We start from the raw sequence: 27,153 nt of genomic DNA, 5'->3' as shown, positions 1-27,153 counted from the left end.
TAGTGGAGTGGAAGTATAATGGCATAAAATGCAAATACTCAAGTAAAGTACAAGTACCTCAAAATTGTACTTAAGTACAGAATTAGAGTGAATGTACTGATTTTAAACCGTTTATTGGAGCTTGTTTAAACTTGCAAACTTCCTAAAAAAAGCACGATTTTTTTTTTGTTTAGTAAGTTTTTTCAACATCACATGACTGAATCGTGTCCTGACGTCATCACCCCTCACGGAAGTCAGCACTGGTGATGGTGGCGGCCTCTCGTCAGCCTAGCAGCAGGAAGAGGGATGTTTGTTTCCAGTGAAAGAATAATATCACTTGAGTACAAACTTTTATAACAGACTTAACCATCGAAAAGTCTATCCGCTGAGTCCGCTGGGATTTCCACAGCTCAGGAGTCTTTCTGTGTGAGCCTGAAGCAGGGCGCAGGAGAAGATGTCCCTGTTCCAGTCGGCGCTGGATTTCCTCGCCGGGCCCGGCTCGTCTGGAGCGGCCAGCCGGGACCAGAATGACTTCGTCGGACAGCTGGTCGAGCTCGGTGACATGAAACTAAGGATCAAGAGGGTGATCGCGGAAGGTGAGAGACGCTGTGCCACTGCGAGGAAATACTGTTGTTAACGTCTTGTGCGGCTAAGCAGGCTAGCTAGCCGAACCAGCTAACATGCTAACATTTGTGACATATCTAGCTATTTCTATTGGTGGTCAATGACAGTAGCGTTAGCAAGTGCAGAGCCATGAGTCACCGAGTAAACACCAGTTAATAATGTGATTTCCGTGTGTTTAACAATCGGTAAATCAATTTCTAGATTGTGTTGCATGAAGGTGATGCATAGGCTTTAACTTTCAGCATGCCCAGTACCATTTATTCTGGTTAAGCTGTAAGTCACAACAAGATACACGTACATACTCAAAGCTGCAATTTACTTCCCCACCAACTGCCAAACCACACAGCCAAATACCTTAAACCCTGTCATCTTCCTTGGCAGCAAGTTATGTTTGATTCAAGTTACTTCATAATAAAGGGGATAGGAAGGCACGCAGTTGCAGAATTAAAATACAAGTCTCTTGTCCAAAAGGATCCTTTGCTTTTAAAGATAGGTTCACAGTTTTCCAACAGTCAGGTGTCCACATGAACGCTGAAAGAGGCTTTCCTCGCTGTAGTCATTCCCTCTGTTCATACTGACTATTAAAAGATCCCCTTCAAATGTACTTTCTGTGTAAGTGATGGAGGCCAAAATCTACAGTTTGTCCGCACACATTTTGTGCAAAAAAGCATTTAAAAGTATCTTAAGCTTATATGAGGCTTCAGTAGTAGTTAGTGGTTATCTGCCACATTTACAGCCTTTTTAGCATAAAATTCCCTCTTTGTGTTTTCTCAGACAGTGTTTCACTGTTGGGCTGCAGTGGAAGCATATTAACAAAGGACTATAGTAAATAGAGTAGTAGACTATAGTAAACAAGACTAACACTGATTTAACTCATTTGAATTTGAAAGTTCACATTCGCTTCAGATAAACTTTTAAATACATTTCTGCACAGAAGGAGGCTTGTGGATTTTGGCCTCCATTACTTACATTGTAAGTGCATTATGAAGGGATCTTCTAAGGACCGATATGAAAAGGAGGAATGACAATGGCGAGAGAAACCTATTTCAATATTAATTTGGCCACCTGACTATTGTTTTAAGACAGACTTGAAAAATGGTGTACTCACCCTTTAACATTGGTTAGATTATGTCTTGTGACACCAAGAGAGAAATTGGTTCAATGCCAGAATACCTCCCCTCCTTTTTCATGTTTTGTTTAGATAATTCTGGCTGAGGGCTGCAAAAGAAACAAATGAACAGCCTAAGATGGAAAGATAATAAAACATGAGCGTTTGTTTTTTTTATTGGTACCAGGGTGGTCAACATAAAGAAATTAGTGTTTTATATACAGAACACAATGAAGTTTAAGAATGAAACAAAACAAAAACAAAAAAGAAGAGAGCAGGATCTCTTGAGGATATTAAATAAATGGTTAATGTAGACCTTTATTTTGGATATAGTCTGTTTAAAAATACTGGTTAAACCAGATTTAACCACAAATAGTTGTTAAAAAGTGGTCAAATCTGATACGTCATCGCTCTTGATGTAACTTTTCAGCATTGCCAGACAAATAGTTCAGAACTGAACTCATCTATGATATAGCTTCAGTGGTACAGCAGGCAAAACTTACACTTTTTTATGTAATTTAGTCTTATAATTGACAACAGCCGTATAACCCAAAAAGTAAATATCAAAAGGCAAAATAAGCTGAATTTTATATATGTATGATTTGTAACAACTCTAAGACCTTCCGACCAACAAGTAATATAATTGGTGAAAAAACAGATTGAAAGTGAGAGAAGTTGGCAAGGTTCATTTTGTCTGCTAGTATTGTGTGTGCCTTTTGAAAAAAAATGTCAGCAGTCTTAGTCCACCCTACTCGGAAATTGTTGACTAATTCTGCAGATTGTTTCATAACTTTAAATGCAGGGAAACAGTTTTTACTATGAGCTGCGTTTGTCTTTGTAATTGACCGCAACCAAGTCCGCTTTATGCAACTCTCTGACTCATTTCGAAGGATTCAGTCCCAGCTGCAGTTTATAAGTAGAAAACCAGGTCAAAAAAACATTTCAGCTGAAAATAATCACTAATAGAACTGAAACCAATGATTGTTTTCATTATCAACTATTATGCTGATTTGTTTTTCCTTCAACTCATTGTTCAGTCTGTAAAATGTCAGAAAACAGTGAAAAATGCCCATCGTAATTTCATAGAACCCAAGCTCAGGTCATCAGATCATAAACAGTCCCAAACAACAGTATTCAATTTACAATTAGCTAAAACAGAGAAAAGCAGCAACGTCTTACATTTGAGAAGCTGAAACCAGTTATGATAAACATCTTAAACGGTTGATTGATTTCTAGAATTGTTGTCAATTCATTTTGTGTCAGCAAATTATTAAATGATCGTTTCAATTCCTCTCCAAACAAAACTTACAGCAGATCCTCATTCATGATAATTGGTTGATGAGTGATTAACAGAGACAGAGTAGCAGATGGTGTAACTCAAGATCATTTTACACTGAATCTTTGCTCTTTTCAAACTTTAATCCGGCTGTTTTTGAAAGGTGTCTTTGTTGTTTCCCTCACCAAGATCTTTGGTAAAGGAATACAATGGATGGCTGTAACCAGATGGTTCCTTTTTTTTTGGGGGGGGGGGGGGGGGGGGGGGCTATGACTAGTTTTTCAGTCTTCTGTGCCAGCCACTTGGGCAGATAGCCAACCATCATGCAATGTTTGCTCCACTTCAAAGAATCCGTCTGGGTAGCCAAATAACGTTGAGTTCTGGAAACAACTCTCCTCTGATGTGTACGTCTAAACTTTAGTTGAGGTCGCCATCATAGTAGTATCAACCACAGATTTGATCATCCTCTTCAGGTTAGTGAGGCAGAGATTGTATCTTCACAAAATAGGTTTTTCAGGTACAGTGGCACCTGTTTGGCCTTTCCTCTGTCGGCTTTCATGTCCCCCTCTAAGGGGGTGAAAGCATAGACAAGAGAGGTCTCTTTATTCAGAGCTAGAGTGGATAAGTTGAGCTTCAATCATTTTATATTCCAGTAATTATGTAACACAAGCACAAAGGTTGTACCCTAGCAAGATTTTAATAAGTTTGGCTAACCGAAGAAGGATTTTCAAGCCCATTTTCAGTATTTATTTTGGAACGGCTTGGAAATTCGAGCAAAGGAAATGGAGCCTTTCAGGTTTCAGTCCCTCCTCATTCCAGTACAAAACAGAGGAAGACACGTGATCCCTCCAGGGAAAGGCGAGCATTCTCTAATCAAAACCAGTGATACTGCACGTAAATGTTGCAGTAACGGACATTAAATGATTCTCTGCTTTGACAGCTTACTGTTATGCTTCCTGCTATGTGTCGGTGGGGTAAAGTATGTGTTAAGTGTAGCACATGGGCTTAAACATGTATTAAAACCAGTGTTTTATGTTAAAGACATGAGTGTGTGTGAGGGGCAGATTGCTGGTTTGGATTCCAGAGATAAAAAAACAGGACCAGCAAACGGAGAGGCACAGTACGCTGCGGGGCAGTCTTCTCTATGTAAAGATTGGAATCTGGAGTGTGTTCGTTCAGATTTTTACAGAGCAAAGCGAGGCTGGTAGTTGATTTACACATCACTATGGTAACCTTGCCCCGGTCCTGTTTGGACTGTGGCTTGCTGAGTCCATCTTGTGAGCCTATAGAGTCACCTGACGAAAAGGTTTGGAAACTAAAAGTTCTTGTCCACCAGCCAGACTGGCTTTGAAGTCTTGAAAATTAGAGTTTCAGTTTTAATTCTGTGGCAGTGCACAGACTGATGGTTATGAAGGATTGGGCTTTAAATACTGTAGCTCTGATTTGTTCCATGAAATACATTGTAATGGGGACGGTGTAGTACTGAACATCTAAGTGAGAACAGTCTGTCCAGCTGTATGGTTTTCTGATACCAGGCAAAGCAGATACTCCTGATAACTGGCTGAATATTACATCAGCACTGGCCACATTATCACCACATCAAGTTTCAGCCACACCTTCAGTGAAAAGGTGTACCTGTATATTCAGCACTGGCTTTTGCAGTGACCTAAAGGCTACAGAAAGTGGATCCGTGACAGAAAGATTGCTTGTGTTGTGGTGGTTCTTGCAGTGCGGAACTTTTACATATAAATGAAGGTCCTTTGCATTCAAGCCCTTTGCCAAATGAGTTCACACAACGCTGATTAAGCCTATCACTTCCAAATAAATCTTTTCAGTATTTCACAGTATAGCCTACATAGTTTTTAAATCTCATATTGGGCACAATATTCCCACACAGGCTGTTTGGCTGTTAATTGTGCAGCTCTTCTGGACTTTTCAAATGTTATAGCACCAAATGGATCAAATTCCGATGGTGAAATGAGTCTTTTTGCAGGGTTGTGTGATGCTTAAAACAATTTATGCACCATTTTACAGTCACACCAGTAGGTCACGGCCGGTATGTACTGGCTATCGGGCATACTGTGACAAATCCCGGTGGGTCATCAGAAAAAACGTTTTTGGGCTGGTGGACCGTCAAAATGTATCTGATTTTACCGGCCCTCTCTGTGTGCCTATCATTTGGGGTGCACATGAGAGCGCGCCGCATGCCTCTTTCATGCAATCACAGCCGAGCGCCCACTTTTACTCTCACTGCCATAAGGGGGAGGACAAAAGTCCCGCACTCCAGCTTTAAGCTACAGTGTGGTCGACAGATAAGACTGTGGTTATACTCGGCAGATTCCAGGTTTGAATGTTAGTGGGTGTTAAGAGCAGGGCATTGCTGTAGGTTTTGGTACTCTCTGGAGTCAAAAGTTAAGAGTGAATGAGATCAGTATGGTATCCTACGCTGGTGTTATTGCCCCCTTAAAATGGAAAATCCACCCTAAAACACTTAAGTGCTAATAAAAATCAGCTACCCTGGTGTTGCCTTGTTACAGGGCAACGATATACTGTACATAACATATCAAGTGTGTATGTTTTTTATTTTGTGTCAGTAGTTGTCACACGATGTACTTCTTTTTCAGTCACTACTTTGTGGTACAACAACCATAAAAGAAGAAATCAGTCATAGAAAATTTCTTAATGGGCAGTAGCCACAGTAGACCAGAATGCAACACAGAATATGTTGTGTCTTGAGAATGAGACGGGTTAGGGCGGTGAGAGAATGGTACATGCACCATTAAAGAAATTTACACCACTGCATCACAAAATGCCTGCAATGTATTGAACCTTCAAGTACTGTTCATGTATATGTAATGACCAGTGAACAATGTAGATGATGTCTTGGTTGCTCTGTCTTTTCATTCACAGGTGGGTTTGCCTTTGTGTATGAAGCCCAGGACATGGCCAGCGGTAAAGACTACGCCCTCAAGGTAAGACACACATGTACCCACTGAGGAAATAACACATTTTACAGCCTACATATTGAGCTTCTGTTACATTTGTCAGAGATGTCACCACAGAGTAGCAACAAACCAATGATGTGAGTGTGTTTGCTTTTGTTTCAGAGGCTGCTGTCCAACGAAGAAGAGAAGAACAAGGAAATCATACAGGAAGTCTGCTTCATGGTATCCTTTATCATCTAAGACCATGACTCAAGTTTTTTTTTTTTTTTCTTAAGATCATTATAGAAGGCAAGTTAAACTCTAACCCATGACTGACCATTGTGGAATGCCCCACCAGCATAGTGTACTGTCATTACTAGAGCACTTGCAGTTTACAGACAACACCACACAATATGCAATACATGAAGTAATATGTATTTATATTGCTTAACTTTACAATGGTATTGTGGTTTCAAAAGCACTGATTCCAGCATGGTTCTCTCCTTAAGAGCTAAATGTAGTTTGTGACTGTTTTCTAAAGAACTCTAGTTTGTTTCTTTGGAAGGAGTGACGAGCAGGACAGAATACAAATAATTCCGGCGGGGTTTCAGTCATGGATTTGTTATTCATACCGTGGAAAATAAGATCGTTTAAAGAAAGCTTTGTGTGTATATAAAGGTTAAACTCTAAAGCATCCATTGTATTTCAGTGCCCCTTGGGAGGTTTTTTTCTTGTGAAACAAAATGGTTTTCAACAAAAGAAAAAACTAGAATAAATTAGTTTTAGGAAACGTACAAACCTTTTGGCACCAAGCTATAAATGCGGGTACATCTCTTGTACAGTTGGGCAATAGTTGTTTCATGCTGTGTAGCGCATTGTGGAGGCATAGCATTGGTAAATGAAGTACTGTGTTCCTATTGCGTCATTGCAGGCTTAGAGGTTAATTATTTGCATCATGTTTGATGGCTTAAATGCTGATGAGGCAGAAATATAAAGACACTTATGTTGATTTATTTAAATTGTCCATAAAAAACGAAGTCTATCACCAATGTATTCTTCCTAGATTATGGTTACTATTCACCTAACCATAACCTCCACCTGCTTTCACTGTTTAACCAGCCAGTTTTTGAAAAGATCCTTTGATTAGTCACTTTTATTTTACATCCAAGTGGCTCTAACCCCACATCTTGATCAGTGCTTTGTGTTTAACATTCTGAAATGACTGACCTGAGGACCTGGTTGACACCACAGCAGTGTTCGTATGTTCCTTGACCTCCTGGCTCCGCAGAAAAAGCTGTCAGGTCATCCCAATGTGGTTCAGTTCAGCTCTGCTGCCTCCATCAGCAAGGAGGAGTCAGACACCGGGCAGGCTGAGTTCCTGATCCTCACCGAGCTGTGCAAAGGTAAATACACACTTTTCTCTATATTTGTACTTCTTTGTCTGTCTTTGTTCACTGTCTGTTCTTCACTGCTGAACCAGTGCTTACTCATTCAACAAACCAAAGTGCAGTAAATCTGAATAGTCAGCACCGTTGACCAATAACTTTTACTGAAATGCACTGGTGATGAAACTGTTTTCCCATCCGCAGCCTACTTCCTTCTCTACTTCCTTTCCCCTTGAGTCAGACATTTACATCAGACTGTTTTCATTCAGCAGATTTCGTTCAGCTTTGCAAGACAGCTCATTACTTAGCTGACTTTACTGTTTGCTGTGATAAGCACCTTTTACTATCATACGGATTAAGCACTGTATTGTATTTATTGTATGATAAAAGGCTTCCTCTTTTATCTACGTTGACTTATTCTCTCAAAATTTCTCTGATAACTAATAATGAACAGACAAAAAAAAAGGTGATAGTGTAGTGGCAGCTGTTCCTTTTCCACTGATGGTTGATATAACTGTGTCTGATTGGTTTTCATTGATTTCTACCTCTTCTACCTCAGGTCAGCTGGTGGACTTTATAAAGCGGGTGGAGCAGAGGGCTCCCCTGTCATGTGACACTGTGCTGAAAATCTTCTACCAGGCGTGCCGCGCCGTGCAACACATGCACAAACAGAAGCCCCCGATGATACACAGAGACCTCAAGGTTTGTCCGTCTTTGGTAGCTGGATGAGTGAACAATGTATCAAAGAGCTGGAGAACGATGCAGCACCCCTGCCTGAATGAATACATATATGCATCATGTGAATAAAACACTGCATTTTAAAGCACCACTTGCTATTATGATTACTAATCGGAAGTTGAATGTGTATTGATTGACATGTTACCTCACTGCTTTTTTTGATGTGTTGTCTTGATATGTTGCAGATTGAGAACCTCTTGATTAGTAACCAGGGCACCATCAAGCTGTGCGACTTTGGCAGCTCCACCACAGTGTCACATTACCCTGACTACAGCTGGTCGGCACAGAAGAGGTCCATGGTGGAGGACGAGGTACGCAAACACACACTCAAACATCAGTTTATTGTATTCTCAACAGGGCTTATATGATATATTTATTATTAAAACTTAAATGTTTCTTTCTCTCCAGTAATATTGAAATGATTTATATGATCATTTTTTTACACAAATAGTTTAAAAATATAGATTCAGTCAAGATATTGTGGGATATTTTCTTTGGATCTTCATTACAATTTCACAATGAAAGTTGGGCACTTCAATTGAGAAAGAAAAAAACCCATTGAAGAGCACTACTGGATCAGTGGCAGCACTGATGTCATGATGTTGGACAGAAACCAGAAACCTTTGATTGAATCAACGGCTGGAGGTCCAGGAAGCATTGATCAATCAGCGTAATCATATTTATACCATAATCACACAGGAGCTGTGCCACATATGACCTCATTAAGAAGGACACCAGAGATCCTGGTTTCTAAATTTATTAACCTACTCCATCAGGAACCTGTTTTCAGCCTAATAGCCCGAAGCAGATGCTTGAGGGAAGAGCTTTTCATGGTGGAAAGTCTCAAGTGGAAGGCTGTTAAGTTAAAATTTGAATAATATATTTCTAAAAGCAGGCTTGTAACAGTGTGTCCTTTCCATCCGTTTTTCCTGGGGAAAAAAAATGATGGCTTGGATGAACATTTCAGTTGGAGCCAAGAACATCTGGGTGCAGCTGGGCACTCTGCTCTGGTTTTACACCCCAATTGTTCTGTCCAAGAGTTGTAGTTTCTACATTAAATTTGTTTCTGCTTTTTTTCTGTTTGTGTGTAGATCACAAGGAACACCACTCCAGCGTACCGAACCCCGGAGATGATCGATCTCTACTCCAACTTCCCTATCAATGAGAAACAAGACATCTGGGTCAGACCCTTGAACTTTTTTTCTTTTTATACAACAATGTCGGCTACTGTGAAGACATTAGTATCAATCCAGGACCAGTTATGTTTGAGATTTATTTTTGTACCATCAGCAGACTGCGTTAACAGTTATCTGGATAATGGTCCTTCTTTTAGGGAGACATAATGATGTTTTCCTCTTAAGTTTGGGAAAATATATTTTCAGGCTTCATAAAATTGCTGTTTTTGCTGAAGGTAAAATAATAACAGAGATTTCTCATCCAAGACACACACAACAGAAACACAAAGAAGACCTCTGACCTTATTGTGTACAATAACTAATTGTGTCGGGTCATTAACAGACATTAGTTAGCCCTTTCTCTGTTAGTTGCTTGGAGACGACAGATTGTCTTCTGACAGACAGTCGTCGTCGTGATTTTCTTTTGTTTATTTTTGGTGTTTCTGTTGTTCGAATGCTGTTCCGTTCATAAAGAAAACTTTCTTGATCGAGCATCGTCTTTATTGTTTTCTTCTGTCCCGCGCAGGCCTTGGGATGCATCCTCTACCTGTTGTGTTTCAAGCAGCACCCATTTGAGGAGGGCGCCAAGCTGCAAATCGTTAACGGGAAATATTCCATCCCTCAGAACGATGTCAAGTACACTGTGTATCACGACCTCATACGTACGTACTGCATATCTGTGATATTTTCTTGTCGGTCCATATATCCATTCCATACCTCTTATCTGCTACTCTTCTTGCCCACAAGTCAAATTTACTTGTCACCCTTACCATCCAGCTAAATGTAGTGTTGATAGAGAAATGGTAGAAAGACATGCCATGGCAAGTTAATGAAGTTAAATATGTGAACTAGGTTCATTAGGTTACACAGCGCCATCTGGTGGATAATTTAAAACTCTGTCCCCTGTAAAGAGTGGCAAATTAAAATCAAAATTTGAAAGGTTACACAATTTTATCTATCATTGTGTATGTTCACCTTGACTGCTATGCATTGGATTAATGTCAAAACAATATACCGTATCTTTGTTTTCCATTTTCACCAATAAGTTTTTCTTTGGACTTAAACATTCTTCTTCCCTCTCCTCCTGCTGTCCAGGTTCCATGTTGAAGGTGAACCCAGAGGAACGTCTGTCTATTACGGAGCTGGTCAACCAGCTGCAGGAGATAGCAGCAGCACGCAACGTCAACCCAAAGTCTCCCATTACAGAGGTAGGTGTGTGCATGACTGTTTTCAGTGCTGTTGTGGAAAAAAGAAATACTATGGTACTAGATTTGAGAAGTGATACTACAGTAAAACTTCTCTAAATCATCTTCACTATCGAGTAGTCATGCTATCTTTAGCATGTTAACCCTGACTGTCCTGTTCTGTTGCTGTTTTTCAAACTTGTACCTTGAAGTGAAAGTCATTGGTTTCTTCATTGAGGTTAAAATAAAACAGTAGATTTTCAGAAATGATCACCACTGAAATGGAGCAAAACTATGGCTGTGGCTGTTAAATGAGTCTGTTCTCTTAGCCAAGACGCAAGGGGAAAAATGCACACCTGGATTTGGGTTTGAAGGTGCCTCTTGCAGTTTCTCCTTCCTAATGAAAATAGATTAGACACATTAGTAACTGACTCTGTTGGGCTTTCTCTGATAATTCTCATCTCTGGTAAAAGGCTTCCCATCCTAGTAAAGAGTGTGCAACTCATGAGCTCATCTTATCTCTAACTTTCTAAAGTGGCTTCTGCTTTCGGAATCTGTTTTGAGAAGGTGACAACTGTCACAAAGTGTATTTTGAAGTAAACATGATGATCGGCTCAGACACAAAAAAGCACATCCTCGGTGTCTGCCAGCCTACGAAGAGGCCATTGACAGGCCAACCTCACGGCTTCTTCCGCTGTGTGCGTAAACGCTCCCAAATTACTGGTGTGGTTACACTTGCTCAGCCTCACATCCAACAAACACACACACACCGCAGTAGGCACAAAGGAGTCTGTATTCTTTCCCAGGCTCCTCTCCTCCCAGCTGGCATGGTTCTAATAGGCTCTAAGAGACAGAGAGACACAGAGGTGGAGAAGGGGTGAGACAGAAATTAAAAACAAACATCAAGAGATATCAACACTTCAGTTGTAAATCAGCATTTTTGAGTTAAAAGATGCAACTTTTTTTTTTTTCCATTTACCACCCTCAGTGGTTAATCCATCCCATTATTCAGCACGAGCAGATTTAAGATTTTGGACTCAAGGGTTTTGAATAGAAAAGCATTTGACCCTGCATGGTGTCTGGCCATGACAACTTAGCAGCCACAGCCTCTGATGATTCTTACCACAAATCCACAAATCCTGCTACTTATGGCTAAATCCTGTGCCAAAGTTGTGATTTATGTAAAGCTGATTTCAATGTCAAAAATCTCCAGGTTTAAGGTGATTGGTCTTTGTTTCATAATGTTTTTTTTGGTGTGCAATGTATGTCTGACTGATTGATTTATGGATTAGTCAATGTATGTATCCTGGACTAAATTTCTATAACAATTTATAGTGTGAATATTTGACTACTTCTTCATTTTTTTGGAATTTATACACTTTAGAAAAAGAATTATTTCCTGTGCATCAGTACTACAGAGCGCTGATTCATCTGTTTTATATTGAGATTATGTCATCGCTTGAAACAAATTAGTAAATTGAGGAACAGAGTTATTCTGTATCCCAACCAATTTCTTACCAAACTGAATCCTGATAAGGCCGGTAAATGTGTGTTAACATGAAGGAAGATTTGGCGAACGCTGATCTGATTAGGGTTAAGAAGGGGTTTCCCTGCTGGACATAAGGAGATTACAGTCCTCCTACTTCTCCACCTCCTCTTTCTCTCTGTTGCTTTTTGCACAGACATATGGAGAGGCAGACTGTGAGATAGAGCAGAGAGGAGTGTGAGGAGAAAACCTGTGAAGGAAGGGAACAGAAATGGAAGTGAAATACTGAGAGGGAAATGCAGTAGACATCCTGGAGAGGAAGAGAGACGCAGAGGCCGTCTGGCTGCCAGACCCAGACACTCCAGTTCTCGTCGGGGAAAATAATTTTATCTAGCACGTCTGAGATTAATCATATTTTTTATTTTTAACGTGTTACGATGTAGCTATGTTTTTGAAATTCCTTTGACGGAGACAAAACCTACTGCATAACTGCTCTGTTCCTCTATTTGTGGTCCTCTGACCATTGTTGTCTAAAAAGCACTATTTTTACTCTTTGCAGGGATGTAATTTTGCATTTTTTTTAAATCATTTTCAAGTTTTTTAAAGTTTTTTTTCATTTCTAAGGAAGATCTTTGTTTTTCTGATGTTTTTCTTCTCTCTCTGTTGAGCTTGTTTCTTTTGCTATATCTTTGTTTTTAACATCTTGGAAAATATAATAGATCCTCGCTGCAATAGCTTTACATATATATGTAAATTTTTTAAAAGTTTTTTGTCAACTTGGCTTTCTTTTGGTTGACCTACCTGTTACAATGTTGAGTACATACTACTGTTGGCGTCCAGTGTATGACGGCTATGAATGTCTGCAGCTGCTCGAGCAGAACGGAGGTTTTGGCAACAACGGAGCCCAGCCGCCCACCCAGATCCACAACGTTCACAACAATGCGGGTAAGAGTTTGTTCGGATGATGATGGTTGTGCTCTGTATGGGTTTACAACAGTGTCTCATAGAGAGGTTGCAGGTTTGTGTATGGTTCTTATAGTATTTCTTTGTTTCAAGTGTTCACAGTGTAGATTGGGAGGATGAAACTTTTGGAAACCTGCTTCCAAAAGTGAAATTTGATGGACAACCTGTAAACCCCATAAGGGATCCCCAGCATATCTGTAAAATTGTTAATGCTGCACCCAAACAAACTAACAAAATAACTACATGTAATTACTGCCTTATAAATTGTGCCTTTTAGGTGCAACTGAAAAAAGGTTCTTAATTTCATTAAACTACTCTTTTTTTTTTTTTTTTAAACCCTAACTTCTAATCAGCCAGGAATACATCTGCACACACACATCCACACCCCCCAGACACCACCCATATCACTTGAAGTCATGCATGGCAAATTTGTAATCTTGTTAGTTAATCTATGACCACCCGACTGCTAACACACAAAATAAACACATGCAAAATTGCATCAACCATTCATGACCCATAGTCAATAGTTCAGTTTTGTTTAACCCAGTTAGGTGGTCAGGAGAAGCTTTTTGTGCTGATATATACCACTCTGGAAACAATTTGGTGGAAATCTCCCACAAAATTACCAGCCCTGTTATAGAATTCAGTGTCTAATCGAAAATCTTAATCTAACCTCGGCTGACCTTGAGTGTAAACCTGCGGTCAAGGAGCTCACCTGTAGCTTGTAATATTAAATACTCAGTTCATGAGTTGTATTATATGAGCCTAATCTGTTGTAGAATAGCAAGTACCATCAAATGATCTGTGGCTGTTAGAGAAAACAAACTTCACAGCCTCAGATCACATACAAGCATTTTGCAGATGACCAGTAGTGATTTCTCAACCCACAGTGCATAAACAGACTGAACTACAGTCTTTGTATGCAAGCTCAAGAATTAGCCCCATCTGTTTTTATTATGCTGCAAATTAGACGGCTAAGGGCATCAGCTGAAGCTACTTGATAAAAATATAACTCTTATATATAACTCTTTTTTTTGTTTATCTGCAACTTTTCTCTACATGAGCAAAAAGCTCATTATCTTCTACCCATTTTTACACGCAAACAACCCTTAACACCCATACAGGCTGTGTACTGTCCATTAAGAGGATTTCTGAACAACCAGTCGACCATCTGTCGAAAGGTTGAATATGTTTGCTTTTTTCATTGAGGTGTGGCTGCTGTCTCCTGCCCATTCATACCATCAAACTTGAGCAATGAATGATGAGTCTTTCTGACTCCCAAACAACCTTAAACTGCATCTCAACATCAGGCAGCTTCACCATGGTTGAATGCAACCAACCCATTTGTTAATTTAAGTTAAAAAGTACTGTTGTAGACTTAAGCAGTTGCATTTACTGGTTTATCAGAGTAAAAATCCCCTTTGACCTTATTTAATGAACCTCCTCGTAATGACATAAACAACACTGAGGTTTTGATAGTATAAAATAAGAAGTGAGTTTGTTTCAGTAGTGTCATGCTTATTGTAGTTAAGTGGACTGTCAGCCTATATAAATATATAAGATCAAGGATCTTTTGTCAACACTAAGAAGAACACGTTTTGTTTAGCACTTCCTTGGTCCCAGTCTAATGACATAAGGTCCATTCATGAGATAAAAATAGAAATATAACCAATCTTGGCAACTGTTTTTAATGTGAGGATTCATTCTCTGTTGAGGACATCTTTTGTTGTCATTACAACTTAAACTGTTCATTCTGTAACAAACAAAATGTCAAGTTGATTTTATTTATAAAATTACAAAATCTCAAATTGCAAAGTTGCTTCAAAGGGTTTTACAATCTATACAGCATACAACACCATTTATCCTTAGACCCTCAGTACTAAGATATTGAGAACAGCCGTTAATTTATAAGTATTCTCCTTTTTCTTTTTTTCTCATGATGCCTGCAGGCGTGTATGATCCTGATCAGTCCGGCAGTGGCCTCCTGGATATCTTAAGAGGAGGAACAGAACGTTTCCTGACCAACATAAAGGACACTTCCTCAAAGGTCATCCAGTCAGTAGCCAGGTAAGTTGCTGCAGCTTCGTTACCACGATTCTCCTTTGGTACATTGTTCATATTCCATTTTCAGTCGTATACTTATCAGTTAATCTTATTTGTTATTACCGATCAGCTAGCACTGTTTGTGTTTTATTTTGTCTTTTCCTCATTTGCTGTAACATGGACTTGTTTTGGTCTCACAATTCCCATTATGTTTATGTATGTTAACCATTGGAAAGTTGGCTGAACATTCAGTTTAACTTTTCACATTTTGTGCTACTGTAACTTCACATAAGCTTACTTAATATGACTGACATTATGGTCCATGCTTGCCATGGTAAACAGTCATAGATCACAGTAAAAGAATCATTACAGTTGCATTAAGATAAACTAAATGTAGTTGATTTTACACCTGCAAGTTGTCTGTGCTCATGCATATTCATACCCACCCTGCCCCCAGATTTACCTTTTAAGCAAACATTTTGCTGCAACTGAAATGTGGTTCTCCACTCTAATGGCAGACTTTGCAGTTATGATTCTCCAATGTGAAGAGAAAAACTTACTTCAGCTAATCACTCCTTATCAGAATTAATCAGTGCATGGTGTGAGTAAGGCTGCTACACCTGGCTGCAGTATTCAGTGACGATACAGAAGTTATTGACACTAATTGTGGACGTCACAGACAGCGATGGCCTCTGTGACTGATATAAATGGGTTGACAATTGGCAAAGTGTTCCTTTTTATAGCAATTTTATCCGTTAAAATTAGATGTTTCATTTTGTTAATCTGTCATCAGTTTGTTCCATTTGTTTGGTTGTTTTGTTTATTTTTTGTTGTTTCTTTTCTCTGTCCAAATCCCTCATGGTCCCACTATGTGTCCATCACCTAGCAACCCAAGGTAAATATGGGTCGGTGAAGTGCACCGCTCATACACCACTCTGTGTGTACCTGTAGTTTGTGTTTGATTTAGAAGAGAAAAAAAAACCCTACTAAGCCTTTTCCTGTGTTGCGTTTGTCATCACAGCTTGCTGACCCTAACATCACTCATTCAATATGTACATGAATGTCATGAATGGACACTTAATCAGAGTAAGCAGAAGGGTCAAATGATTGGAAAATGACACCAGCGAACAACGATAAGTTGGCCTTTCAACGCAGCACCTACGGTCTTTATAATGTCAATACAAAAATACCACAGTGCAAAAATGTAATAATCCTCAAAGAGTCAAAATTAAACCAGCAACATTAAAAATGTTGAATTTAATTGCCCTTATTAGACAACTTGGTGTAATTCTGGAAGTGGTAATCTAAAACAGACTGAATGAATGAATCAATAAGTGTGTGAGTGAATAAATGGATGAATGGTAGATAAAAGGTTTTATCATGGCTCCACTGCATACTAAACCACAATTCCAGCTAATTCTGTGTCTTAACCAGCATCATGTGTGCCCTAACCAACATAGATAAAACTGAGTGTCACCAGCATAGATAGATCAACGTCTTTGCTTGCCCTACAGTTTGTTTGTGTGTACTAAATTTTAATATACAATGGGAATCATGTTGTACTGTTTTTGCTGTTGTCATTGTTCCAAGGTGATTTATTTTGCTGTATAATCCAATACAGCCCACGTTCTACACCCATTTTCCACATGTAAGACAATAACAGAGAGGAGTTATTGTTGGTAATGTTCCTCCTGGGTGACAACAAGCACCTGCCATGCACATTTCACGTCAGAGTGCCAAGAATGACTCGTCATTTGTGGACTTCCTTGCTTAGAACCAAATTTGGTTGGACTGTTTTTTTTTAAAACCCTGACAGAGATTCCCATTCAGGAATCGTTCATGAACTTCTCCATCTCAGCTCATTAAACTACACACATTTTCTGAGTGATATAAACCAGAGTCATATTGTCTCTGAACCAGCTTGTTACAAAGCTTTTTTTAAGTAATGCATTTGTGCAGGTTCCTAAACCTTAGTCACCCATCCTAATTGCTTTTTGTTGTGACCTATATTTTGGTCTTCCTACTATGTTTTCTACTCACTGCTTTTACAAGTGCACTTGTAATTTCTCTTACAGCTATGCCAAAGGGGACCTGGATATTTCATATATCACCTCCAGAATAGCAGGTAGGCATAATACCCTCCTTAGAGCTCAATGCTGTATCATCTTTTAAAACCTTTCTGCATTATTTTCATTTTTGTAGGGCACTTTGCACCATTGTTTTGGAAAAAAATCCTTTATAAATAAAGGTTATCATCAAATGTCATTCATGAATATTGCATAATGAAAATGAATGACATCAGAGGTAATCCCATGCAGACATCTGCTTAAGTGAAGGTGATGCTAAATGATTTCACAGTTAGTGTTTAACATTTCAAGGAAACAAACATTTGTTGTAATAGTTAAATGTGTGTGTGTCTGTGTCTGTGTGTGTCTGTGTGTGTAGTCATGTCTTTCCCAGCAGAGGGGGTGGAGTCTGCAATAAAGAACAACATAGAGGACGTCCGTCTGTTCTTGGATTCACGTCATGCCGGCCACTATGCCGTCTACAACCTCTCCAAACGATCATACAGGCCTTCTCGATTCCACAACAGGGTATGAAGTGTGTGTGTGCGTGTGCGCGTGCTTTTTTTTGACAAGTCAATGTGTGTCAGAGTGGGACATAAGCAAAAACCATCATCTCACTGCAGGAAGATTATGGCTTGACTGGATAGTTTGTTGACTCTGAACAATCACAATGTCAACACATTTGTTTATTGCCACGGGTTATTTTTGCACTTGTCGTATTCATGTGCATGTTTTTGTGTGTAGGTTTCAGAGTGTAAATGGCAGGTGCGTCGTGCCCCCAACCTCCGCAGTCTCTACAGTGTATGTAAGAACATGCATCTATGGCTCAAACAGGACCAGAGGAACATCTGTATAGTACACTGTCTGGTATGTAGCCTCTTCTACAGCAAAGTCAAGGTTGAGACATGAGTACATAACAATGTCACCTTTTAATTTACCTTCACTGTTTCTGTCTGTAGGACGGCAGGGCAGCATCAGCGGTGGCTGTGTGCTCCTTTCTGTGTTTCTGTCGTCTTTTCACCACAGCTGAGGCTGCTGTCTACATGTTCTCCATGAAACGATGCCCACCTGGCATAGCCCCCTCACACAAGAGGTATACACACACATACACAGATAGTTAGATAGATAGATAGATTTGATTGTAGAATCTTGAAGTTGATAATATTTTAAGCCAAAAATGTTAATTGCTTTACAAAAACTATTAAACATTACATAATTGTCATCTTTATTTTGATTGTCAGGTACATAGAGTATATGTGTGACATGATGGCAGAGGAGCCCATCATCCCCCACAGCAAGCCCATAATTATCCGCTCCATCGTCATGACACCTGTGCCGCTGTTCAACAAGCAGCGTAATGGGTGCAGGCCATTCTGCGAAGTTTATGTTGGGGACGAGAGAGTCCTCACCACATCACAGGAGTACGACAGGATGAAGTAAGGTTTAGGCACACAAGGATGCCCGTCAGCTGTCTCTTGATAAAAACACTAAAAAATGTTACTATTTAATTTATTCTCTCATTCTCTTTTGTTTTTTTCAGGGATTTTAAGATAGAGGATGGGAGAGCGGAGATTCCCCTGAATGTGACAGTCCAAGGAGATGTACTGGTGGTGATCTATCATGCAAGATCTACACTGGGAGGACGTCTACAGGCCAAGGTGTGTGTATATACACACACACACACACACACACAGTTTGACTGGAATTGATTCTCCAAAAACACAAGAGATCAACTGTTATAAATATAAACCCTGTTAGTTACTCAGGATATCAGGTGTATGAGTTAAATGACATGAAAGCAAAGTGAGTTTAAGACTAGATGCAAATAAAACACTAAAGAATATCAACAAAACATGCATTTTAATTTCTTTGTTGTTCTGTTTCAGATGGCATCCATGAAGATGTTTCAGATCCAGTTCCACACAGGCTTTGTCCCCAGAAATGCGACCACTGTCAAGTTTGCCAAGTACATAATCTAATCATCATAACCTAATCATCATCATCATCTTCATTCAAAGCATAAAACTTAATATTCCCTGTGCAATAACATCAGGTACAACAGGTTTATTATTCTTTAAAAAACTTAATATATTCTTCTTTCTCTTTGTTCTCCTGTCAGGTATGACCTTGATGCCTGTGACATTCAGGAGAAGTACCCAGACTTGTTCCAGGTCAACTTGGACATTGAGGTGGAACCCAGGGATAGACCCAGCACCAAGTCCCCTCCATGGGAGGGCTTCCAAACCAAGGGCCTCAACCCCAAAATCCTTTTCTCCTCTCGTGATGAACAGCAGGAGATCCTCAGCAAATTTGGTAGGTGGCATGCATAACAAAATTTACATTATAAATTCTTTTTTTTGGCAGCTTGGGATGGGTGTTAGCATGTTGCATTGCTTAGCTTAGCCAGAGCAGGCCAAGGAGCTTACAAATTTGCTGCCTGTAAGCTCCTTGGAAGAATGTCTTTCCAACTTCTTTTCTGACTCAGTGCAGATGAACTAAACTCTAAATATTCATAATGCAGGTAAACCCGAACTGCCTCGTCAGCCAGGTTCCTCTGCATTTTATGACTCAGAGATGCCCCAGCCAGCACAGACTCCAGAAAGCTCCAACGCTACAGATCCAGAGTCTCCTGTGAGCACCGATACCAACGCCAACAACTTCTTCCAGACACTGGATTGGGAAGGTATAGTCTAATTATAAGAACCTTTGGTAAAATCATGTAGATTTTGCTCAGTGCAGCCATCGAATTCTGGTTATAATCCTTTCTGATGTAGGAGAGTGTACCTCTTATTTTGTAACCTGTCTTAATTTTAAACATTTTCCAACCACTTGATTTATCACGGCCCCCTCACTGACTGATTGCAAAGTAACATCAAGTGCCCTAAGACCTCCATTGATTTGCCTCTTCTTGTATTTGAAGATGTGGGAAGCCCTCAGGATGCCTCAGACAGTCAAGGAGGAGGATCCCTGAATGACCAAGAGGACCTGAGTGATCAATCAGAAGGAGAGTCCTACTCTTATTCTGCTCCCAGTGGGGAGCCACTGTCACGAGACCCCAGCGAACCACTGTTTGATGCAGATTTCCAGGTAGGAACTACCAAACTAAAATGGCTGATCAATACTGGCATGAAGACTGTATGACTTTATATGTATTTATCATGCATCTTGACAGGATTATGAAACAGAGCCAAAATGCGTAATTTTCTTAAATCCTCTATCCTTTTATTCATATGTGCATCATCTCTTTGTGTCCGTCTCTCCTTGCAGAACTCCACTCCTGCAGTCCAGGACTCTCCTGTCGGTGACACAGCTGACCTCTTGGGGTTGAACACTGACTCTGAACCTCCTGCAGTGTCCTCATCATCTTCCTCTGCCGCTCCTCATCAAGGAGCCCAGGGAGGTCTGAAAGCCGCCTCCAGCAACAGCGACCTCCTCAATGACCTGTTTGCACCCCCTGCTGGGCAGACAGGAGCGGTGCAGGAAGACTTGTTCTTCAGCGGGGCACCAAGCGGGGCCACACCAGACTCAAAACGTAAGGCTTGAGGCTTTATACATGCTGATTGCATTAAAATGAAAAAACATCTTTAATGTATCTTTTCTCCTTTGTTGTGTCTGTGCTGCAGCCATGGGCGACCTGTTCGATCCATTTGGGATGGGGTCTGGCTCTGGCATTGGCTCCAGTGTGGGTTCGTCTCGTCAGGCGTCCGGGCCGGACCTGTTTGGAGACTTGTTGGGTTCTGATAGTTCTGCTACCAGTGGGTTTAGTTCAGCTCACAGTAACCCCACCCCTGCCAACACCAGCCTCTTCAACCTCAGTAAGTAAATCGGTTTAGATAACTACTGTGACTTCCCTGAATGACGGGTTACACACATCTTCTTCCAGCAACAAAGGCTTTACAGTATCTTAAAACTTCAGTTTTTCTGTAGAAACCATCCTCTTATTTGGAAGTACTAAAGTGGGAGACACATTCCTCCCTTGCCTGACATTTGAAGCAGATGGTGGTTGTTGGTAACCAAACCTGACTGTGGATGTTTTGGGTGTTTTTGTTTTAACAGATAAGCTAGTGAATGATGCTCCTAAGATGACCTCATCAGCCAGTCAACCAGACCTGCTGGGTGGTTGGGACAGCTGGGCAGCTGGCACATCTGCTGGCATGAGCTCCACTGCCAGCAAACCCACTTACACCAACACAGGTAGGTGGAGGAACATTATGTTTGTAACTGAATGCTGAAAATGTACTGTATGAATTCTCTTTTTGTAATAATGTATTTTGTGCACTCAGTGTCACCAAGACAGTCTTGTAAATTTGCAGAGAGGCTAAAGTAAAATAAATTCAGTTCAATTTCTAAATTACTGACTTTTATTTGTGTGTTTGTAGCTTCTGGTGCGTCATCTATGTCGAAGGCCAAGTCTCAGACCTTCGATCCTTTTGCCGACTTAGGAAACCTGGGCTCCAATTTACCAGGTAAGAGGACTAGTGAGGTATCCAGTCATCTGTAATGGTGCTCCTGTACCGACCACAAGCAGTTATCTAGAAAGCTAAAATACCTCCCATTAGGGCTGGTTGATGTGACAATATATCACATATATCGTATTACACTCTATCATTTATTTCGTTTTGTCACAAATCACACTCTTTACGACAGTATTTTTTGTCATTTGGACTCCGTCCATCTATTGCATGGATTACATTCATAAATTACTCTTGGCTTTTTACTTGCGAAGCTTTCATTTACAGTACAGCACTTACAGTAATGTAATGAATGTAGTTGTCGTCAACTCTCCACGGCTGTCTCTCCTCTGCTATGCTACACACACAGGGGGCTCAGACCTGCCCGCACTAAGAAAGAGCATTAAAGAGAGAAGCAGCACGACGGCGACTATAAATGACAGTAAAACACAGTAGAGACTATGTTTATTTACATTATTTACCTAATATATGTGCACTCGTTTCATTTCAGCTCAGTGTGAGAGTCTCTACTGCGTTTTGCTGTCATTTATGATCGTGCTAGTTTCCTCTGCCCTCTATGGTTCACTGCGGGCAGGGCTGAGACCTCCGTTGTGCAGCGCAGCAGAGGAGAGACAGTGAACCCAGTGAAGTACTCGAGTTGATGAAAACTACACTCGTTACATTACTATAAGTGCAATAAAAACTTTGCGAGTAAAAAGCCAAGAAGAGTTAGATTAAGAATTAGATTTAATCCGTGCAAAGGATGGACAGACAGGGGAGCGGGGCGGGTGCTTTTTATTCATTGAATTTACAGAAAATGTGCTATATCAGAATATGTATCGTTATTGGGATATGAAATTACCTATAATGGGATACATATCGTACAGCCCTACCTCCCATGCCACTTAAAGTGATGGACGGATTGCTAACTGATAATTCCTCCATGTTTCTTCCAGGTTCTTCTAGCAGTAATTTCTCCAAGGCTTCTTCAAAGGCACCTTCTTCCTCCTCCTCCTCCTCCTCCTCCTCTTCTTCCTCTGCTAAGACTCAAGCTCAGCCCTGGCAGTCTGGAAGACCCTCCTCAGCCCAGACCAAACCCTGGATGTCTGGGTCTGGGTCTGCACCCAAAGCACCAGTAACATCAACATCCCAGCCTGCAGCTGCACAGCCCAACAAACCAAACTACAACCTCAACTTCTCCAGTGTCATCGGAGGCAGGGAGGAGAGAGGAGTTCGTGGACCTGGATTCGGTAAGAGAAACTGAGTAGAAGGGAAGGATTTATTACCCTAGATAGCGATTCACAGTGGCCAATAAGCTGCGGGAATTCAAAAGCTTCTAAAAATGGAACTTAGAAATGTTAAAGTTACCAAAAAATTAGTAATATTTCTGTATGAAAGGAGTCACATTATCTTTATGGTGTTCTTGGAAATCAAAGCCAAATGTTTTCTGTGCTGTGTTGTCACGCAGGCCCAAAGCCGAAGGTAAAGGAGGATGATTTCGGGGACCTGCTGTCAACTCAGGGTTTTTCCTCCAAGCCTGATAAAAAAGGACCGAGAACCATCGCTGAAATGAGGAGACAGGAGATCACAAAAGACATGGATCCACTTAAATTACAGGTAACCAACTCAATGCATATGTGAACAGATAGCTTGTACACCAAACCAGGCACACTCACTATTCTCGAGTTGATGAATGTTGCAATATTGACCACACACTTAAGTAAATACAGTATATTAAAAGTCTCAGTTAGTGAGAACTTTGTCCAGTGAAGTGAAGTGTGCTTTCCCTAAATGCACATGAAGATTTCACTGGAATAAAATGTGACTTCTGAACCATAGGAGCCTTTTAAAAGGGCTTATAAGTTACACATAGCTGACAAGCTTTTGGATCGTGACATTGAGGTTTACCTCAAAGGTGTGACCAGTGTTGCTGTCTTTTTCTATTTCATTGCTGTAGATTTTGGACTGGATCGAGGGAAAGGAGCGAAATATCCGAGCGTTGCTGTCAACTCTGCACACAGTGCTGTGGGAAGGTGAAACTCGCTGGAAGCCCGTGGGGATGGCTGACCTGGTGACACCCGACCAGGTGAAGAAGTACTACAGGAAGGCTGTGCTGGTCGTCCATCCAGATAAGGTACGGTATAATACGCTGCCTGAATGTTGCATTTCAAACAACAATAATCTAATCAATCAAACAATAATCTATGCTTATGTCGAGTTTGACACACAAAACTACACAATAAAAACTGAGGATCCTCTGTCAATTAAAGAACTGTCATTAGTCTAATTTATTAAGATTCTTTGCATATTAACAACAACATATGAATCCATAAATACTGAGTGTGCACTGACCAACAAAACTTTTTGGCTGGACCGCAACAGCAGGGCCAGCCCTGCAAATGCCAGTGTCTGTCCCTGACTGATTGACTGAGTGATGAAGTTACACCATTGTTCAGCCGAATGCCGCCACTTCCTGTATCCATTTCAAATTAAAAGCCCTCATACACGGTCCAACCATATACTAGGTTTTAACCTAGTCTTGTTTCTGTTTTTTCTTATAAATTGTAACAAATTGCACCACACTCTGTAAAATGTCCTAAAAATGAACTTTTACATCCTGGCAAATTAACAGAAAATCGTAAAATAAAGCAGAAATAGAAAGATAAAATATAATATAATATATATTAGCATGCATTTTAATACTGTTTGTTCATCTCGAATCTTCTTTCTTCTTTACTTATACACATTTTTGCTTTCCCCTTATGTTATGTTTCTCTTTCTGCAGGCAACAGGCCAGCCTTATGAACATTACGCTAAGATGATCTTCATGGAACTGAACGACGCCTGGTCAGAGTTCGAAAACCAGGGATCCAAAGCACTCTTCTGAAACCCCTGGTCTGGATCCCAGCTAGACCAGACCAGACCGGACCGGACTGGATTTGGCCTAACCAAACAAGGGTTAGCCTGGGCCAGATTGGACAGGACTGAGCCCACATTGGGCCTTTGGGGGCGCAGAGCCTCTGAGAGGTGTCCTCTCTACCATTCCCTTCACTCCCTTCTTCCTTCTTTACTTTCATCTGTTTCTATAGTCAAGGAAAAAGACATTTTTGCCTCATGCCTGGCTGTAGTGAAAATTTCCTCACTGGCTCATAAACAGTCAGTAATAAACATTGTAATCGTTCTTAAACTCACTGCCTACCTGTACGACTGCCTGAGTGGTGCTGCAAACATCAGGAGGGAGGAATGGGTGACAATCACACGAAGAAGACAAAACGAGAAGAAAATCAGATGATACAAGGACTTTAAAAATAACCAAGGTGATTATCATGACAGTGATATACAGATGAAAAGATTTGATGACCCTCAGTAACAAAATGCCAGTAAATTTTGGCTATGGCTGGTAAGTTTGTTATTCGTGCCTGTCACTGTTGCAAACAACCAGTCATTTAGCTGACTGGTTTAAAAAAAAAAAAAAAAAAAAAAAAATGGCTTTACATTTTTTGCATGCCAGCCAACATGAGAGTCTGCAAAACTTAATTTGAAGGTCAAATTTTTAAGCTTTGTCGCCTCAAAAAAAAAAAAAACATTGGCCAGTGAATCTTGGAACATATCGATGGGCAAAAAAAAAAAAAAACTTTTCGGGGTAACACTCGGTCGGGTTTGTTCTTGAACCATTTCCTCTCCAGAAAAACAAACAGGCCAACTCTTAGGACAGTTGCCTGCTGAACACTACTAGTGCTGCTTTTACCATTGCAGTTATTGCTACATACACACACACACATACTCCTCAGACTGATGTTAAAACCTGCATCTTAAACAGCCAACTTCTGATAAAGGAGCTGCACTCGTTTGAAAGCCCAATATAATCCCAAGAGGGCCGTCTGTTGTTTTTGAAGTGCTCTTTTTTAGCTTAAATGTTGACAATTCCACCCACTCAGGCTACAGTATGTAACTAAATTGCATGTCCTCCCATACCAAACCTTCAGACAACAGGAGGGAGAGGTGTGTTTGATTTCAAACCAGGTTAGTCCAGATGGGTGGTGGCTCTTTCATTGAAGTGCTCTTTCCTTGTAGCAGAAACGGAGAAGAGTCTACCTGCCTCATTTCGCTAGGTGGCAGACTACATGCCATCCCAGCACTCACACCGCTCATTGCTTTGACTGACAGCCATCTTGAGCATCTCAATCATCACTGTCATTATTAACAAGCCCCTCTCTTTGTCTCTGTAAAACCCCGCCCACCTCCACCACTCTAGCTATACGGACATTTTTCGTCAGTGCATAGGAAGAGATCAAAAAGTGAAGGAACGAAAAGAGAATATGGTGATTTAATCTGGTTGCTATTGGTTTTAGTCTTTATTGTATTTTTGGGGGTTCATTCTGTGTTTGTATCGAGCTTTTTGTCATGTTAATCATCCACTTCGTTGTAAATATGAAAATATTATCATCCATCAAGTGGCTTTGTAAGATTACAGCCTGGGCAGTTGGGGATGAATGATGTGTCTCTTTGTGTGTGTGTGTGTGCGCATGTGAGTATGCAAGTGTGTTTGTGTGTGTGTGTTCCTTTCTAGGGGAAAATAATGAAACCTTGTTGGACATCATGCTATATTGTTTCACAATCTTTTCTTTCTTAACATTAGTGTTTTCCTATATGTTTTGTCTTTTCAAAAACCTTTCCAACTTTGCTTTTTTTTTTTTTATTTCACATTTTACCTCATGGACCAATCAAATCACCTGTTTTCTTATTTATTATTATGGTTTTTTTGGGGAGGGTCAGGGGTTATAATGACATGTATTCGTGCATATTAATGGCACAAGTTAAGATTTCAGATAATATATAAGTGGAATGTGCTGAGTGCAAGTGGGACAGTTGTTGGTTGATCACAATGAGCCTCTTTGTTGCTGTTTTCATTCCAAAGCATCTATTATTAATACGAATGTGCTTTTACAAATATATATCCTCTCTTGTTGCTATGTGGTATGCATTTATTATTTGTCTAGTCTGTCTTTTCTTTTTTTTCTTCTTCTTTTTTTTTTTTTTTTTTACTTTTTTTGTTCCTTTTCTCCTCTACGGCAGAGCTGAAGCTGTTGCTGAGAACACTGCTTCTGTTTTTGCATTTTGACATTTTGTTGAAATTCCAACACGAGGGGCCAGTAAACCTAAGTAAGAAAAGAATAAACTGATGCTTGAAATTCAGTTGAAACTCACTTTGACAGTATGATCATAGTATAAAAGAGGGAGAAATGCAAAACCACATATCGGCAGTGTTTACTGTACCAAATTACGTCATACTAATATGAATGTAGATTTCAATGCAAAAACAAATAATTAAAAAAAACCTTTTGATCTGAGGCAAATATTCTGGTGTTTCGTTGTCCTTATTTTAAATGATGGCATCTAAAAATCAAAATGAGAGCTTCACAGTGGCAATATGATATTCACTTATTGGGGTAACTTATGAGACTATAAGAATGTATTTCAATATTGATGCTGACCTTATTGTTTGGTCTCATAAAAGGAGTCATTTTTCTCATTTTTGCTTCCAGTGTCAACAGCTGGATGTAGCAGAAACATTGCTCTCAGTGTGCTTTGGTATTGAATGTAATATTTTTATTATATTTTCTTCCCTTTTCAGGTCAGAGTTTATCTTCATGTTGTGTTTTGTGACCAATAAATAAAACAGTGCCTCTTCTGTTGGACAACCACACAAAAAAAGTTCCCTATTTAAAAGCTACCAAAAGATTTTTTTAT

General features: G+C 40.1%; 1 protein-coding gene and 1 long non-coding RNA gene across 3 annotated transcripts in view; both read left to right on the top strand.

Moving 5' to 3' along the window:
* LOC122965403 overlaps positions 1–26,761 on the top strand; it is a 29,101-nt gene extending 2,340 nt beyond the window's left edge. The window contains exon 2 of the long non-coding RNA XR_006398221.1: positions 25,944–26,761. This is a non-coding gene — a long non-coding RNA (uncharacterized LOC122965403). The remainder of the gene's footprint in view (positions 1–25,943) is intronic.
* gak (cyclin G associated kinase) lies at positions 239–24,994 on the top strand. Of its 2 annotated transcripts, XM_044329442.1 has the most exons (30): positions 239–575; positions 5,898–5,959; positions 6,095–6,154; positions 7,200–7,314; positions 7,856–7,998; positions 8,220–8,345; positions 9,126–9,215; positions 9,736–9,871; positions 10,305–10,417; positions 12,746–12,824; positions 14,792–14,909; positions 15,772–15,780; positions 16,961–17,010; positions 17,331–17,479; positions 17,696–17,818; positions 17,911–18,044; positions 18,193–18,387; positions 18,492–18,609; positions 18,838–18,917; positions 19,071–19,264; positions 19,473–19,634; positions 19,872–20,038; positions 20,219–20,483; positions 20,575–20,766; positions 21,008–21,145; positions 21,331–21,417; positions 22,359–22,652; positions 22,871–23,019; positions 23,360–23,536; positions 24,188–24,994. In XM_044329442.1, exons 1-30 carry the CDS (start codon positions 434–436, stop codon positions 24,287–24,289), a joined length of 3,969 nt encoding a protein of 1,322 aa, XP_044185377.1. In that variant the 5' UTR covers positions 239–433; the 3' UTR covers positions 24,290–24,994. The 2 variants fall into 2 exon arrangements, with proteins under 2 accessions (XP_044185377.1, XP_044185388.1); XM_044329453.1 differs by lacking the exon at positions 15,772–15,780.
* Positions 26,762–27,153: the final 392 nt, after the last annotated feature.

This window comes from Thunnus albacares, chromosome 2, assembly GCF_914725855.1.
Source record: "Thunnus albacares chromosome 2, fThuAlb1.1, whole genome shotgun sequence".
Classification (NCBI taxonomy): domain Eukaryota; kingdom Metazoa; phylum Chordata; class Actinopteri; order Scombriformes; family Scombridae; genus Thunnus; species Thunnus albacares.
This window is presented reverse-complemented; position numbering and strand designations above follow the sequence as displayed.

Bases quoted from the DNA above. Each gene is read 5' to 3' on its own strand.
- gak (XM_044329442.1), top strand. From the start codon at position 434: ATGTCCCTGTTCCAGTCGGCGCTGGATTTCCTCGCCGGGCCCGGCTCG. The intron at 9,872-10,304 runs GTACGTACTGCA...CCTGCTGTCCAG, and splicing joins TGTGTATCACGACCTCATAC to GTTCCATGTTGAAGGTGAAC. The intron at 20,484-20,574 runs GTAAGGCTTGAG...TCTGTGCTGCAG, and splicing joins GGCCACACCAGACTCAAAAC to CCATGGGCGACCTGTTCGAT.